At 39.6% G+C, this 17,208-nt stretch overlaps 2 protein-coding genes across 3 annotated transcripts in view; one reads left to right on the forward strand and one right to left on the reverse strand.

The window, feature by feature from the left end:
* The window catches only part of LOC102239723 (protein FAM122A-like), a 62,430-nt gene extending 51,513 nt beyond the window's left edge, over positions 1-10,917 (forward strand). Inside the window, exon 9 of the mRNA XM_014545027.1 lies at positions 10,805-10,917. Within this exon, the coding sequence (XP_014400513.1) occupies positions 10,805-10,832 (28 nt within the window). The 3' untranslated portion in view covers positions 10,833-10,917. The remainder of the gene's footprint in view (positions 1-10,804) is intronic.
* The window catches only part of MOSPD1 (motile sperm domain containing 1), a 74,413-nt gene that overhangs the window by 6,449 nt on the left and 50,756 nt on the right, over positions 1-17,208 (reverse strand). The window lies entirely within an intron of this gene.

Below are 17,208 nucleotides of genomic sequence, written 5' to 3' on the forward strand. Positions count from 1 at the left end.
TGTAATCATACAATATATACTCTTTTGTGTCTTGTTGCTTTTGATTAGAATGTCCTTGAGATCAATCCATGTTGCTTCCTATATCTGTAGTTCATCAGTTTTTATTGCTGAATTGTATTTTATTGTACATATATTGCACAATTTGTTTATTCTTTTGCCTTTTGATGGACATTTGGGTTTCCAACTGGGGACTATTATGAATAAAGTTGTTATGAATATTTGTGTTTAAGCTTTTGTGTGGATGTGTGTTGTCATTTCTCTTGAGTAAATAGCTAGTAAAATTACTATATTATATGGTGAATGCATGTTTAACTTTATAAGAAATTGCCAGCCTGTTTTCCAAAGTGATTTTACCATTTTATATTCCCACTAGCAATGCATGTTCATTTATGTAGTTCACATACACTAGTTTATTTAAACAATGTTTTGAATTTGAGATCCTATATTTCAAAAAGATTTGTTGTGTTAAATGTTGCTTGAGATAAGAAAGCAATGAATGAGGAAATATATTTAAACATGTTTATTTTATAAAAAAATATTTATCAGATTATATTTGTTTTTGAAGAATTGACTTTATGTGTCCTGGGTTTGGGTATTTGGTCAAATGTAATTATTTGTTACTGTTTAAAATGATCAGCCAAAGTGCATACTTCCTTTGAAAGATAATTCTATTTGATTTAGAAAATAAACTGACCTGACTTTCTCCAGAGGCTCCTAAAATTCTTAGGGATAGCTTCATATGACTTCTCACTTCTTTTAGTTAATTTTAAGATAAACTCATAGATAAATCATACTCAGTTAAGGAGAAGCTATGTGCATGTAACCTCCCAAACTACCTCACTTCCTGGCAGGAAAAGAGTCTGATTTTATACATATTTGCCAGTGCCCTGATGTTAGAGACTGTGGGTACCTGGAAAGCTGTGACGTATGGTATCAGCCTTTGGATACTGATGACAAGAAAGAAATTTTAAAAAATACAAAAGGAAACAAAACAGTGGGTGTACTTTGTCTGAATCGCCATACCCAAGATCCAAGGTTTTGTAGAACATGTTACCAAGCAACAAGTTTTGCTAATATCACTTTACCAAATAGTAACTCCAGCATAAGTGCCAGCATGTCTGAGTCTAGGACTCCTCAAATGTTGGGCAAGAGAAGGAAGTGCTTTGTGTACTAGAAAATGTGGTGTTGCCTTCACCAGGCTATCAATTAAAGGATGTTTCCTTTCCTAAACTGTGTAAACCAGGGGTAGTATGCTTGCCTTTGAGGATTTCTATCCCATCATAGATGGTCTGCACCAAACAGATCCAATACTGTTTTCCTCTATGACATAGTACCCACATAACACATTATATTTATGGGCTATGTGGGGTCATTGGGCAATGCCTGCTCTGCACCAGAGATGCTAACTCCTTCTGCTCCTAGATTTTTTTTTGTTTCCATGAGAAGTTTCCTTTAGTCTCCAATTTTCTCTAAGCTATTTAAAATATTATTATTTACTCTATACAAGGGCTCATCTTCCCTTTATAAATCAAATATTGAAGGACAGCACTGGTGTTCACAATGCAGGGTTACTATATTAAATTGAACTTTTCTTGTTTGTAAGCCTTTCAGGGAACCTGGGTTCATCTGTGTGACTTTGTGGAATTCTTATTATTCAGTGTTCATTGAAACCAGGGAAAGACATATTTCTAGTTCAAATGTCTTCAGTTGAGTGGTTCAAAGTCCCATGTTATTTTCTATTAATGAAAATGACTTTTTTAAATATATCTATTTATTTCAGAAAGGAACGGACAGGGAGAAGGAGATAGAAACATCAATGATGAGAGACAGTCATTGATCGGCTGCCTCCTGATTGAACCCACAACCCAGGCATGTGCCCTGACCGGGAATCAAACCATGACCTTCGGTTCATAGGTCGGTGCTCAACCACTGAGCCATGATGGCTGGGCAAAATGGCTTGTTTTTGTTTTTTGGTGTGTTTTTTTTTAAAGAAACAAAGCACATTTCTCAGGAAGTTGAATAGCAGTAGTATGCTTTGAGAGACTAAGCACATTAACAGAGCCTAGGCACTCTCTCTCTAGCGATGTATTATTTGCTGTACTTTATTTTGCTTCTTTCCCCCAGGGACTTGAATTAGAAATAACTGAAGTTGATACAGTTTGTCTTTCATTTCTTCCTACCTTGCTTTCTGCTGCCTCTTTCCCTCTAGCTGCCCAAGTGCCAACCCTCCCCTCCCCACTGTAATCTACCCATGCCTGCCCTCTTCCAAAAGAAGCCAGGACCGATGCTCCAAAGGTGCATTTTTAAACTTCTATCCTATCAAGTCGGAAATAAATTTGAACATTCTGATTAAATTTCACAGGAAAATTAAAGTGACCAATAAATTTAACTCTGGGGTGGGTGTTTTATTTTAAAGCAGTACTGTAGTTCTAATCTTAATCATTGGAATTTGGGAGGTAGTGGTCAGAGGATGAAGTAGCTGGGAGCTTCTGTCCCCTCTTGTCCTCCAAGAATGACATAGAGTGGGCAGAAGCCATGGGCCTTACTCTCCTATACTAGTATCCCCATTATTGTCCTCATTTATTTGGGAGGATACTGGAGCTGTGGAAGGTTAATCACTTGCTCAAGTTCCTCCTAAACAAATGGGGACAATTAATGGTACCTACCTCATAGAGTTTTTAAGATAAAATTTCAGCTACATGTAAAACACTAAGCTACCTGAGAAATAATAAGCACATAATTTGAAAAGGGCTTGCTGTTATTTTTCTTATTTACAAGCTGGTTTCTGAAAGAAAGAGGCCAGTCCTAGGTACCCTCTAGTCTTCCTTTCTGGACCTTCATTGCATACAATACTGAATTTACATTTATGTTGGTGTTATAAAGCTTCCTTTAAAATAATTTAGTGGTGAGCATTGACCTATGAACCAGGAGGTCATAGTTTGATTCCCGGTCAGGGCACATGCCTAGGGCACATGCTCCAGTGGGGAGCATGCAGGAAGCTAATCGATGATTCTCTCTCATCATTGTTATTTCTATCCCTTTCTCCCTCTCCCATCCTCTCTGAAATTAACAAAAATGTATTTGAAAAATGAAATAAATTTAATCTAAATAGGGCATGGTAAGTTTATTTAAAGAAAATCATTAGATATCAGGTGTCAGGATGTATGTGGATATGGCAAAGATGGTGATGATGTAAGTGAATGCTTACTCCAGTGATTCCTCATTGCTAGAATAAGTTCAAACTCCAAAATTGAGCAGCCACTCTACTTAATATTGCACTGTACAATATTAATATTAATTATTATTAACATCCCCCACTCCCAGCCTTCCTAGTTCCTTTTAACCTGCTCTACTTTTTCTTTATTCTATAGGACTTATCACTTTCTAACATTTTTTATAGTTTAGTTATTTTTATTGTCTCTCTGCTAGAATGTAAGCTCCTCCAGGGCAGAAACCTTTTACTGTTTTTTGTTCACTAAGTGAACAAAGTGTCTAAACTAGTGTCTGGTCTGTTGTAAGTGGTCTCTAAGTATGTGGTGACTGAATTAATGAATAATGGAGGCATTCACAGTCCTTCAGAATTTCGTCCCATTGTCTTTTTCAGCCTCACTCTTGTCATTCTCCTCTCTATGTGTCACTGATACGAGTGGTTTCCCATGCACATCATTTGCTCCCCCATCTCAACATTTACTCATACTCTTTCCTCTGCCCTGATAATCATGGACCTATGCAAAGATTTAGTTGTAAGAATGTTTTTCATAGTTTGGGTTTGTATCAGTGAAAAATTTAAAGCAGCCTTAAAGAATAAGTTAGAGAAATCATGGTAACTCCCACTTGATGGGGGGTATATGGCAGTATCTATCAAAATTACAAATGCACATAGCCTTTGGAGTGGCAGTTCTGCTTTTAGGAGTTTATCCCACAGAGAAACTTGTTCGTGTGCCAAAGTAATATGTGTTGGTGAGTCACTGCAGTGCTTTAGTCACGCCTATTAGATACAGCAGTGACAGAACTCATTAAATTATTATGTAGAGCTATATTTATTGACGTGGGAAGATCATAATAGCTAACATTAATTCAACTTGCTATGTGTCAGGAACTGTGATGTGTTTTTATGTATTTTTATCTCATTCAATCCTCATAACAGCCCTGTGAGGTAGTTACTTAAAATAGTCCTCATTTTACACAGGAGGAAATGGACTCGGAGGACTTAATTTACATAGCCAGGGTTAGACAACTCATATAGCAAAGTTGAAATGCCTAAAATATATTATGACAAAACAGGATGTATACTATGATCCACTTTTGTAAGAAAAAAATATATATATAGATATACAAATGTTTATATGTGCATATAAAAAGACTGGAAAGGAATACATCAAAATATTAACAGTTGGATGTGGGGTTGTGGGTGGTTTTATTTTCTTCTTTTGGCTTATTATTTCCTGACTTTTCTGTTAAATTTTGGGGCTGACTGGGAAAGAGTAAGTGAAGTCAGCAGGTATGAATTACTTGTGTAATTTTAAACATGGCTAAATTTTAAAAGTTTGATGGTAATATGGAACAATGGCCCAGGGGAAAATGTTTTTCCATTGAGAGGAAAAACTAATGGGTGGGGAAAGCTTGCCCAGAGGGAAAGAGGATAGTCCCTGGAGTAAGTGCAGAAGACAAGAAAACCTACTGTCAAGGTCACGAGTGGAAGAGACAACCCTGGTTCCCATGAGGCTGAGGGGTGGGAGATGAGCAGGCATAAGCAAAAATGCAGAGAAACAGGGAAGGACAAGATAAAGAAGGGAGAATTGAGGGAGCTCCTGTTAGGTGACCTGTGTTCTGGCATTGATATCCATAACTAGACCCTCCACTGAGGGGTTGGGGTGAGGGTGGGGCAAGGGATCTGAGGAGAGGGGGAGGATTTGGAACAGTCCCTGAGAGTGTATGAAAGTATTGCCTCCCAGCCCTTGGGGCCTCGATAAGGCTAGCTGTCCTGGCTTTGTTGTGTAGCCAGTTTCATGATCTTCTCCAGCAAAAGTTAGCAGCCTGGGAGCAGGGGGAGGGGGAAGGATGGAGAGAATGGATGGTGGAGTTTTCACAGGGCCAAGGATTGGCAGAGCAGGTGCTACAGAATGTCATGGGAGAGTAAGTCCAGGGGTCAACACTAGCATGGTAAAACGGTTGGTCATGAGGCTAACTTGGAAGGAAGAAAGAAAACCAGCATGCTACACATGACCTCTGGGAAAAGAGAGGGGAGGAAAAACAGGCTGGTGGCTGTGGGGGCCAGAAAGTAGTAGAAGGATACCCTTAGGAGGCTGACGTCAGAGGGATGAGTGCTTCTGAGTTTGTATATTGCAGTGGTCCCCTGGGGGCCCTGGAAGTAAGTGGAAAAGAGTAGCAAGGAAACTGTGGGTGATAAAAGGGCAAAGACAGCATTAAAATAACTCCTACCCTGATGGAGGGCAATTTGGCAATATCTATTAAAATTACAAATGCACATTCCCTTTCAAACAGCGATTCCTCTTTGAGGAGTTTCTCTTACAAATACACTTGCTTGTTTTTGTGCAAGATGAATGTGTAAGGTAAGTTATTGCAGCACTGTCTGTAATGGCAACAGATTGGAAACAGCCTAAAAGTTCATCAACAGTGATTTTATTAAAGTATGACTCAAAAAATGAAATGCTAGGTAACCTGAAAAAAGGAGGAAGCTCTTTATGTGTCGATATAGAATGATTTCCAAAATATTTTGCTAAGTGAAAGAAGCAAGGTGTAGATCACTGTGAGTAGTTTGCAATCTCTTTGCTAACATATGCATAAAACATCTTTGAAAGGATACATAAAAAAACATTAGTTGCCTCCAATGAGGGAGAGCTGTTGGCTAGGTGACAGGGTTTGGAAGGGGACTTTTCACTTGTCCTTTTGTTTTGTACCTTTTTTCAACTTTATGGAAGTGTAAATTGACAAAAGTTATATGTAGTAAAGGTGTACAATGTGATGTGCCTTTTGAATTTTCAGTCATTCGAATACTTTACTGAGAAAATAAAGTAACTAAAACTCCCATCATGATTTACTTCAAATAACTCAGGTTTTCCAGAATAATGGGTGGGTTTTGGGATTAAATGAAATGGACCATGTGTCAATAATTGCTGAAGGAGAGTGATGGGATATGGGCTTCATTTTCATTTGAAACATGAAATTGCCATTTTTAACTAAAAAATTGTCACATTTTGGCAATTTCACACGGTTTAAGCTAGTGCTGTTCTCATTATTTTTGTAAATTTTCCACAATATGAAAGTTTTCAAATAAAAGATAAAATGTTACCTCCCACCAGGCCTTTGCTAGGACATTCATGTACTTTCTTATCCTGGCTCTTGTATCTCATAATTGAGTGGAAATTCCCATTCCCCAATCAACTTCTCAAACAGCAGCACTGCCTCACTGACTTCCCTTTATTATGGGACCTGGTACTGTTCTCAGGATTTTTCCTATTAACAACAATCTCTCCCCATCCTGTTGTGTTAATTGGATACTACCTTATCCTTATTGCTGGTAAAGCTCATCCTGTTCTTGAAAAATCACTTCGTTAGTTTCTTATGATCACTTCACATTCTCTTCCTACCTCACAGTCTATTATTGGCAATCCTAACTAATATGGAGGTTATGCCCTTGTCCAAGTTACTTATATTTACCAATCTGGGGACTGATGTCTCTTTATTTGTCCAGTGCACCCCAGGTTGTGAACTCCTGTATTAAGGACAGAGACCCTGTCTTCTATGAATATCTCACGCTTACATGGCATCGGGCACATAGTTAAATGCTCAAAATAATATATTTAATTTTTTAAAATTTCAAATACTTTCAACTTTCAGAAAATTGTATATAAAAATGGCAAAAAGAACTTTCACATACCCTTTACAAAGATTCATGTTGCTAGCATCTTATTACCTCTCTCTCTCTCTCTCTTTCTCTCTCTCTCTCTCTCCTCCCCCCCTCTACACACACACACTTTTTTTCTGAAACAGTTGAGAGTAAGTCACAGACATTATTTCCCTTTGCCCTTCAATGTGTTTCCAAGAACAAGGACATTCTGTTATATATACATAGTAAAGTTAGCAAATTCAAGAAATATAACATTGATACTGTACACTATTATATAATATACAGATCATATTCAAATTTTGTTAATTGTCCCAAGAATGTCCTTCATTGCTATTTTATTTTTCTGGTCCATGATCCATTCTAGGATAACACATTGAATTTAGTTGTCATGTCTCTTAATTCTCTGAAGTCTCCTTAAATCTGGTACAGTCTTCAACCTTTCTTTGCCTTTCATTACATCAACACTTTAGAAGAGTACATGCCAGCTATTTTGTAGAACATCCCTTAATTTGGGTTTGCCTGATATGCCCTCATAATGAGAAGTTATGCATTTATGGCAGGAGTAAAACATAAAAAGGTACATGATTGTTGGTGGTGTTAACTTTGATTACTTGGTTAAGATGATATCTGCCAGGTCTTTCCACTATAAAGATACTTGTTTTCACTTTGTACTTAATAACTAATATATGAGAAGATACTTTGAGAGTACATAAATATTATGCTCCACATCAAACTTTCACTCATTTATTTTAGGATCCATTTATGACACTTGCCTGAATCAATTACTATGGTGGTTGCCAAATAGTAAATTTTCAAAATAATACATATGCATTGATTAATATGATTTGTTCATTTGTCCTACAGAAGGGACACCTCCTTCACTAGGACAGCAGCCTCTGGTTGGCTGCAAGAGTGGAGTCTAGGAGACAAGCTAGCAGCTTGGTTCTAAAACACAATGATACTTTGCAGTGATTGAATACCTTGGATGAGGTTGGTTCTCCTGCAAGCCCCTCTGGCCTTTATCATGGCACAAAATGGACTCCATGACTTGCCCAAAATAACTGTTTGCTCAGTAGATCCCATGACTGCCTTCTCTTACTATTTTCCATCAAACTTGAGACAGAGGTGGTAAATGAGTGGGAGGGTACTCTTGCCTTCCATTTTGATTTATTTGAGCAACATAAAATGGAATTCAGTATTCCACACAAGCTTTATTGGCCATTCTGGAGACCCACATTTTTAAGCACCAGGATGAAGGCATCATTTTTTATGTGGATTCACATACAGAAAATGAGGGCACCGTGACTACATGGAGGGCAGAAAGAAGTATGTTGTGGAGCTATTTCTTTTGGGGACTATATTACTTTCCTAGGGCTGCTGTAACAAATGACCACCAACTGGGTGGCTGAAATTTATTCTCTCACAGTTCCAAAAGCTAGCAATTTGAAATCAAGGTGTGGCAAGGCCATGCTCCCTCAGAAGCCTCCAGGAAAGGATCCTTCCTTGCCTCTTCCAACTTCTGGTAGCCCCTGGCATTCTTAGCTTGTGGTTGCATAACTTCAAACTTGGCCTTCATCTTCACATGGTCTTCTTCCTTCTGTGTCTTTGTGTGTTCTCTCTATATATGTGTCTATATCCAAATTTCCCTTATAAGGACATCAGCCATATTGGTTTAGGGCCCACCTTAAAGACCTCATCTTAACCCATTTCCAAATAAGGTCACATTCACAGGTGTCCAGGCTAGAACTTGAATGGGAGCCAATTTAACCGATAATAGGAACCATGTCTGAAGTCCAACCCATTTGAGAACACAAAGTGAAGTGCCATTTTGATATAGTGCATAAGCCCAATATAATAGGGCCCTCTGTCCCTTCTGCTCACTCTGGTCTTGGTTGGCACTGCCAACATGTAAGGAAGGAAACTGAGCAGACAGAACATGCTCAGCCCCCTTGAAATAGACTTTGGACATAATTTTCAAATGATCACAAGTTATTCATGTAACCATTACATAGAAGACAATAATAGAGAATAATCCACAGTCTGTAAGGCTCTGGCCCCTGCATTCTTCATAGAATTCTCATAATTATTATATAAATAGATTTGTCACCATTTGATAGACAGGGAGCATGAGACCCAGTGAGATGAAGTGACTTCCCATAGATCACAGCTACTGATAGGAAATTCCATGCAGAGCTGAGCCATGTCTGTGAAGCATAGAGCCTGGCCCCATGGTAGGCGCTCAGTAAATATTTGTTGGCTGAATGAGTGAATGGATGACTAAATCTGGGACCATAGCTCTGTTTTCATTTCCGGATCCATTACTCTTTCCACTGGATCACACAAATGACTGTAGACTGAAGTATGGTCTCAAGACAATGACTGGAGTATAGATGTGACTTGGTCAATTTCAGATTATTTTTCTATATTTAACTAGAGGCTTGGTGCATGAATTCATGCACAGGTGGGGTCCCTCTGCCTGGCTGGCGTTCGGGGATGATCAGGGCCATCTCACCCAGTCCCTATTGGGGCCGGCTGGCTGAGGGGAGGGACCACGGGAGGTTGGCCGGCCAAGGGAGGTTGGCTGTGGGAATGCACTGACCACCAGGGGGCAGCTCCTAAGTTGAGTGTCTGCCCCCTGGTGGTCAGTGTGCATCATAGCTACCGGCCGGTCATCCAGTCATCCGGTCATAAGGGTCACTTAGGCTTTTATATTATATAGATAACCTTCTGAATTCTGTGCTTATAAGCACATCAGTCTATAATTGATTTTTTTACTGCTCCACATGTGCTAAACTGATCAAGAAGCCAATTTGTCAAGGTTCTTAAGCCACTAATTTTACTTGGACTACATATTTGTCACAAATTACATTTGTACAAAAAAAAATCCTTATCACATGGACAGTTTTATAATAACAATGTATCAAGGAAGTAAAGAATTCAGCATGTTAACTTCATATCTTTGAAATGGAATGTTGATGTTCCCTTATACTTATTTCTGGATCTTCGTTAACATCACTGAAGTAGCCAGGAAAGCTCTATTTAACCTCGCCAACAAGGACTCATTAACCACATGCTGTGTGCCCAACCCTATGCTAGTTACTGTGGTGGTGGGGGACGGGGGTTAGAGATCAGAAAGAACCTCTCTCAAGGAACTTCCAATCTAGTGAGTAATGTGGCCTTCACCTGAGAAACAATGAAGAGAAGGGTTACATTTGCTAAGCACCTGTTAGGTGCCAGAAACTTTACAAACCCTGCAAAGCAGGTATTACTCCCACTTAATAGATGAGCAAACTGCGGGGCAGAGAGGTTAGGACAACTTGCCCCAAATCACATAGCTAGTAGGTGGTAGGACTAGGATTTGAACCTAGGCCTCTGTGACTCAAAATAATATGAGACAGTTTATAGTCAAGTGCTTGGTTTCATGGGCCAGATAAGATGTACTGAAGAAGTTTCAGCCAGAAACTTGGAATCTATGAAAACCAAGATGGGGCCTCTAGGAGATAGTGTCAGGAAGCTGACAGTCTTCAGTAGTGCTCTCTTCCAAATCCCTTTATAAACTGCCCTTACAACCACCTATTCACACTGAAGGGCTCAGGCTCTCTCAATTCCTCTTCTGGTGTACTTGGGGAGGTGGGAAGGAGAAGCTGCTTCACATTTCTACATTCCACTCAAACTGCCCCCTCTCTGAAGCTAGCTGAATTGTTATTCTTCCAAGTCCCTGACCTCCTGGGTCAATTTCTCCATGGTTCTGAACCCCAGAAGCACAGCTCCCTCTGAGCTGAAAGGAACCTCTTTGCTTTGTGTGATGACTGGGTGCCTCTTATTTCAGAACCACAAGACAATTCTCCCTCCTTCCTATCCTTATGCTTCTATTTACATCAAAGGCATAAAAGGAATTTAACATGTTTCTGTTTTGTTTTGTTTTCATGACAGGGAGAAGAGCTGGCTCAGTCAGATGTAGAATCTTCCCAGTCTGCTCAAGGCATTACCAACCAAATAATTGCATTCGAAACATCAGATCTGTTAATTAAAAGAAAAGAAGGGAACATGCATTCTGACTTTTTTTTCCCCAATGAAGAAATTAAGCCCTAACCAGTTTGGCTCAGTGGATAGAGCGTCGGCCTGCGGACTGAGGGGTCCCAGGTTCGATTCCAGTCAAGGGCATGTACCTTGGTGACGGGCACATCCCCAGTAGGGAGTGTGCAAGGGGCAGCTGATTGATGTTTCTCTCTCATTGATGTTTCTAACTCTCTATCCCTCTCCCTTCCTCTCTGTAAAAAAATCAATAAAATATATTAAAAAATAAGTGGAACAACAAAAAACCCCCCTAAAAAAGAAAAGAAAAGAAATTAAGATGGAAAAGAAAAATGTTTCCTAAGTCCATAGTTCTAACTCTCAAGAATCAAGGTGTTATAGTGTGTATGTGTGTGGGGAGGGGAGCGGGGTAGGGTTCTCTCAAAATAAAAATTAGATAAAGGAAGGCTTTTATAGAGCACTTAAAAGAAATGCAGGATTGTGCTTGAGATGTTTTTAACTTTTTATTTTGAAATAATAAAATAAAAAATCTTCTTATAGATTTATAGGAAGTTGCCTAGTCTTCCCCAATGATTACATCGTATGTAAATATAGTACCATATAAAGACCAGAAAATTGACATAGGTACAATGTGTGTGAATAGCTATTTTATTACATGTATAGATTTGTGGAACCATCACCACAATCAAGATACAAAACTATTCCATCCTCACAAAAATCACCCTGGTGTACCTCTTTATAATCACACCCACCCCAACCATCCATGAACTCTGGTAACCATTAATTTGTTCTCCATCTCTATAATTTTGTACTTTAAAGAGTACAATTTGCTTAAGAAAGGATTGGCACCTCTAGTTTTCATAGAATCTCAGGCTTGAATTAGTGAATTCTCCAGCCCAATCTTCCTTCCCATGCCCAGATTCCCTCTACAATATCTCTTTCAAGTGTCCATACAGCCCCCACCACAAACCAGAACCTTGATTTTTGGGGAGTGTTAAGGTATTTTATACAAAAATTTTAGAGCAAGGACATTGTTTGCTTCCACACACTTAATAATTACCAAAACTCTTATCTTTACATTAAGTGTTACAAAATGCCCTCTCGTGTGCTGATATCTCCATCACACTCTGTTCTGTCCAAAACAAACATCTCTTTTCTTTCTTTTTTTTTTTTTTTTACATCTCTCTTTTCTATTCCTTTTACCTAGTGATGCAGGAAGCCTGGAAGGCTCACAGAAAATTTCAGAAATTCTTTCTTTAAATGTAGATTAAATAGTCTTGCCTTCAACAACAGGGGCCTTTCAAATGTAAGTGGTTCATATATGGAATTTATTTCCTGGGCTGATCGTGTGTGTGTTATCTACATATCTACAATGATCATTCCTTGAGGTAATCTGAACTGGAGCCCAAATCCCCTGGAGTCCAACTCCTAGGACTCCCTTGTGGGAAAGAGCTCTACAGGGCCCTCTAGAGCCCATAACATCATAAAATATTGACTGAAAGTCATGCTAAGACCAGGTAGGACTAGCAGAAGTGAAGCCACGGGGGTTCCATGGCTCAGATTAACTTGGAATCCCTATCCTCTTCTTCCCTGGACTGTTCTGCAATCTTTCTTCTTTGCACAAACTTAACTTGCTGTTCATGTCACAAAGAACACTACTCTCAACTGGATAGCAGCACATACACAAATCCACTCAGACCTTTTAGGATGTGCCCTTTAGAAGAAATGACTTCAACAAATGGTTCCCTTTAAGAGCCAGCCCCAGAGGTAGAGCTACGGCGGATATCTGACTTTGGGCCAGTAGACACTACAGTTTAGTGAATGTTCTCTTCCTTCTTGAAGTCAGAGCAATGGTGCTCCAGCTCCCTACTTTCTGAGTAGGGGCCCCTGCCTTCCAGAACATTCATCGCTTTCCCCTGCAACAACCATGCTGTTGGGCCACAGGTGAGGAGAGGATGAGGAGCAGTGTGGGAGGGAGAGAGAGAAAGCATCTAGCTAGGTGCCCTACATCAAATGCCACTGCTCTGGGTCCATATCACAGCTTACAACCCAAAGGCCTTCAATATGCATGAAGAATGCAGTTACTCATGTCTCAACGTCTTCTACCTCGCCAAATAACCCAAGTAGAATTTGTAATTTCCAAAGTGAAGATATTTCCAACTGATTTAATAATCCTGAGATGTTATCAGCTGCCATGGATTTTTAAGGGGATAATTATGTGACTACTTGTGTGCTGTCTTTTTCTTCCACCTGTGGTAAACGGAAGGAAGACAGGGCAGGTTATGGTCTGGGTGCCAATTTTGGCCCTGCCCTCCTTTGCTGAGCAGCCTTCTTGTGGATGCCAATTAATTTCAACTCTCAGAGCCTCAGTTTCTTCATTTGCAAAAGAGGTATAAATAATAACTGCCCTCTTAACCTTACAAAGATTAGATAAATATATCTTAGAAACGTCATTGTAAAAGTTTCAGAGGAAAATATAGTGATAAAACATTCAAGTACAGTACTAAACCTGTTTTAAAATTTTCTTCAATGTTTAGAAAAACATTCTTAAAATAACTCAAAATGTTGTCTATTTTGCCATATATGGCTTTTTTGGCCTATTTTGAGTCAATTTTTATTTATTGATTGAGTCAATTTTTAGTATTAATTATATTTTTTAGCATGATGGCAAAGTTAGCCATAAACTATTATGAAATCTGTGTTAAACAAAAATTCCACGACTAAAGTCTGTTTTAAAAGAAAGGGTTAATATTGAGCCATATGCTATCCAGAAGGTTCTGGGGCATGAAGTCTAAACCACCAGCAGCATGGCCAGATGGAAAAGACAGCATGCCTTTTGACCTGGAGTTGCAGGCTCTTTCATATCTTGTTTTGGAAAGGAACGATGTAAGTTGTTTTGAAAGAATTTACATTGGCTACAGATAAGGTGGGAAGGAAAAGGTGAAGCAGAGGCAGCTTTACGGTGAGTGCACAGTTTGTAAGGGAGAAATATTTACTATTGACTGGCTACAGGCCACAGTCCTGAAAGTTCATGCATATGCAGGATGCTATGGCATCTAGTGGTCAGTTAATAGATGCCAGAAGATTGATTCAAAGCTCCCACATATGTTCAGGAATGTGAGCAATTCTTGTTAGTTGCCCCACAGCTATTAACTGCTTAACTCTTCCTGTTCCTTTCTTACTCTCCAGCTGCTGTAATTTAGAACATCTCAGAATTTTTCTTTGGTCATTCCGTTTATAATGTGGGATTTTTTAAAAAGAATGTGGAATAAAGTGATCCAAATACCTATTTATAAGGCAGAGATGATATACTAGGAGTTTGATTTCACACATAAAGGCAATTAGCTTCGTTGAGCCAGTAGGTTTACTACTTTTCGGGATTACTGTTTCACAACAGCAAGTTGTATCCGGGTCATCTGGTTGTAAGTAGAAAGTGAATCATAACCCCTGTGACAGTCAATCACAGGACAGTTTGTGTGCCTTTTCACCTGGCCTGTTTGTGCCCTGAACAGGATCCCCAGGGCTTTGAGCTGAGAACTTCATCAGGTTCCTGCTAGAGTCTAATTAATCATCAAATCAGCTCATTGCCATGCTGATCCAGTAATGCAGGTCCCTAAAGTCATTAGGGCAGCAGAGAGAAGGAAATGGCCTAATCTCCCAGGATTAGAGGGGAGAAGTTCCTAAAATCTAATGAGTTCCTGCTAAAGTGGGGCATGCTCCAGGAATTATGATTTTTCTCTTTCCCTGTAATACCCCTTTCAAAAAGCTACCCAGAAAACAAAAGGGCCTATTGCATTGCCCAGCAGTGTTCAGGCATTTAAGGCTTCCTTCTCAGTGTAAGCAATTCACGCTTGCACAGAGCTATATATGTAGGCTTAGACCCCCCCGGCTGGTTGGAAAGTGAAACAGCAGCCAACTACCTGCCCTTCCTGCCTATCTACTATGAAACTGGGTGGTAGTTTTGTTTTGTTTTTTTTTAAATGCATTTACCAGTTATTTTGGTTTACAGCAAAACCTTTTGTTCTGGGAGAGCTGTGGTTTGCAGTTTGGTTCATATTTGAATCAACAGTCACTGTCAAGGGGAGTGAGTTTGATAATTGCTCCAGTTTGTTTGTTTTCCTGACTGCTCTGAAATATTTAGCTATCTACATGATACCATAATAACTTCTTGAAAGTGAAAAGATCTTTCAGTGGAGCAAGTGATTGCTTGCATCACAGCAGCTTGGTTTTCTGTTATTGTTGTTACTAGAGGCCCGATGCACGAAATTCATGTAAGAGTAGGCCTTCCTACCCCCGGCTGCCGGCACCAGGCTTCCCTCTGTCACCCGAGACTCAGGCTTCCCTCCGGCCGCTAGCAGGCACCGGAGACCCTGGCTTCCCTCACAGCCCTGGCTTCGTCAGGAAGGTCGTCTGGTCTAATTAGCATATTATGCTTTTATTATTATAGATCATCAAGATGACTGGCTGTTTTTGTGTAAACACATGCTATATATCCTTTTCTGAGTTGCCCCACAAATGAACTCCCTAGCTGGGAGACAGCATGCTATAAGTGGTTAAATAATAAACTTGGAAGCCAGACAAATCTAACTTTATTAAAAGCAGTGAAATCTTAGAATGGCCAATAATATCTCTGAGCTTTGGTTTTCTCATCTATAAATTGGGCATGATAATATCTGCCTTGAGGTGTTGTTGCAGGATTGTTAGGAGATTATTTTAAGTGTTTACTCTGGGCCAGTCAGTCAGTGCTTCCGAACTTTTAATGCACATACAGATCCTGTTAAACTGTTGACATGATTCAGTAGGTCTGGGGTGAAGCCAGAGAGTCTTCACTGTCAATAAGCTTCCATGCTGCTGGTCCACAGGTCACAACTTTGAGTTGCAAGGGTCTAGGTATCAAGTGCAAAGTGCCTAGCACAGTTAGTACTTAATACATGTCACCCGAAAATAATTTACTCACTTAAAAATTACTAAAAAGATGCTCTAGCGCCAGTTTGGCTCTGTGGATAGAGTGTCGGCCTGTGAACTGAAGGGTCCAGTGTTTGATTGTGGTCAAGGGCATGTACCTTGATCCATGGCTCCAGTCAGGGTTCATTCAGGAGGCAACCAATTGATGTATCACTCTCACATTGATGTTTCTCTCTCTCTCTCTCTGTCTCTCCTCCTCCCTTTCCCTCTCTCTAAAAATCAATGGAAAAACACCCTCGGGTGAGGATTAACCAGCAAACAAAAATTACTGAGAAGAAACCTTTTTTCCCCCACATAAGTAATACCTGTCTGCCTATAGCTATGTTCTTACAGTCTTTACAAAAATGTCTCTTTGAAACTGGCCATGGTTAGTAATTTCTGAAGGCAGGTAATGGGTAAATGAGAGAGGTTCATTATACTATCCTGTCTGCTTTTGTACATGTTTAACAATTTCCATAATAAATTAATTTTAAAAAGAAAACCCCAACAAGATTTTTAGGGCAACGAAACTATTCTGTATACTAGAATGGTGGATACATGTCATTATACATTTGTCCAAACCCATAGAACAGTGATAGCAAACCTATGACACGCGTGTCAGAGGTGACACGCGAACTCATTTTTTTGGTTGATTTTTCTTTGTTAAATGGCATTTAAATATATAAAATAATATCAAAAATATAAATCTTTGTTTTACTATGGTTGCAAATATCAAAAAATTTCTATATGTGACACGGCACCAGAGTTAAGTTAGGGTTTTTCAAAATGCTGACACACCAAGCTCAAAAAGTTCGCCATCACTGCCATAGAATATACAACACCAAGAGTGAACCCTACATATATGATGGACTTTAATAATGATGTATCGATGTAGGTTCATCCATTGTAACAAACGCATCACTTCGGGATGTGATAGTTGAGGAGGTTATGAATGTATTTGAGAGGGCAGGGATATATGGGAACTCTCTAGTTTCTGCTCAACTTTGTTGTGAGCCCAAAACTGTTCTAAGTAATAAAATCTATTAAGAAAAAATCCCACCAACAAACAGAAAACACCTGTTTCCTAACAGCCTGAAAACAGTTTAGGCCAGTGGTCGGCAAACTGGCCCCTTGAGTGTGGCTCTTCCACAAAATACCATGTGCGGGCGCACACATACACTGCGATTGAAACTTCGTGGCCCATGGCAACTGAGGACACAGTTGTCTTTTTCAAACGGGAGGGAGTCTCAAGCTCCTGACTGCTCTGAACTCCAGTTCCAGGCGAGTCTCTGGGGACCCAGACTCATACAGGGAGAAACTGGACTGTCTGGCATCGGTCAGAACTCGAGGGCAGCTTT

The sequence above is a fragment of the Myotis brandtii genome, unplaced genomic scaffold (assembly GCF_000412655.1).
Source record: "Myotis brandtii unplaced genomic scaffold, ASM41265v1 scaffold393, whole genome shotgun sequence".
NCBI classification, from domain to species: domain Eukaryota; kingdom Metazoa; phylum Chordata; class Mammalia; order Chiroptera; family Vespertilionidae; genus Myotis; species Myotis brandtii.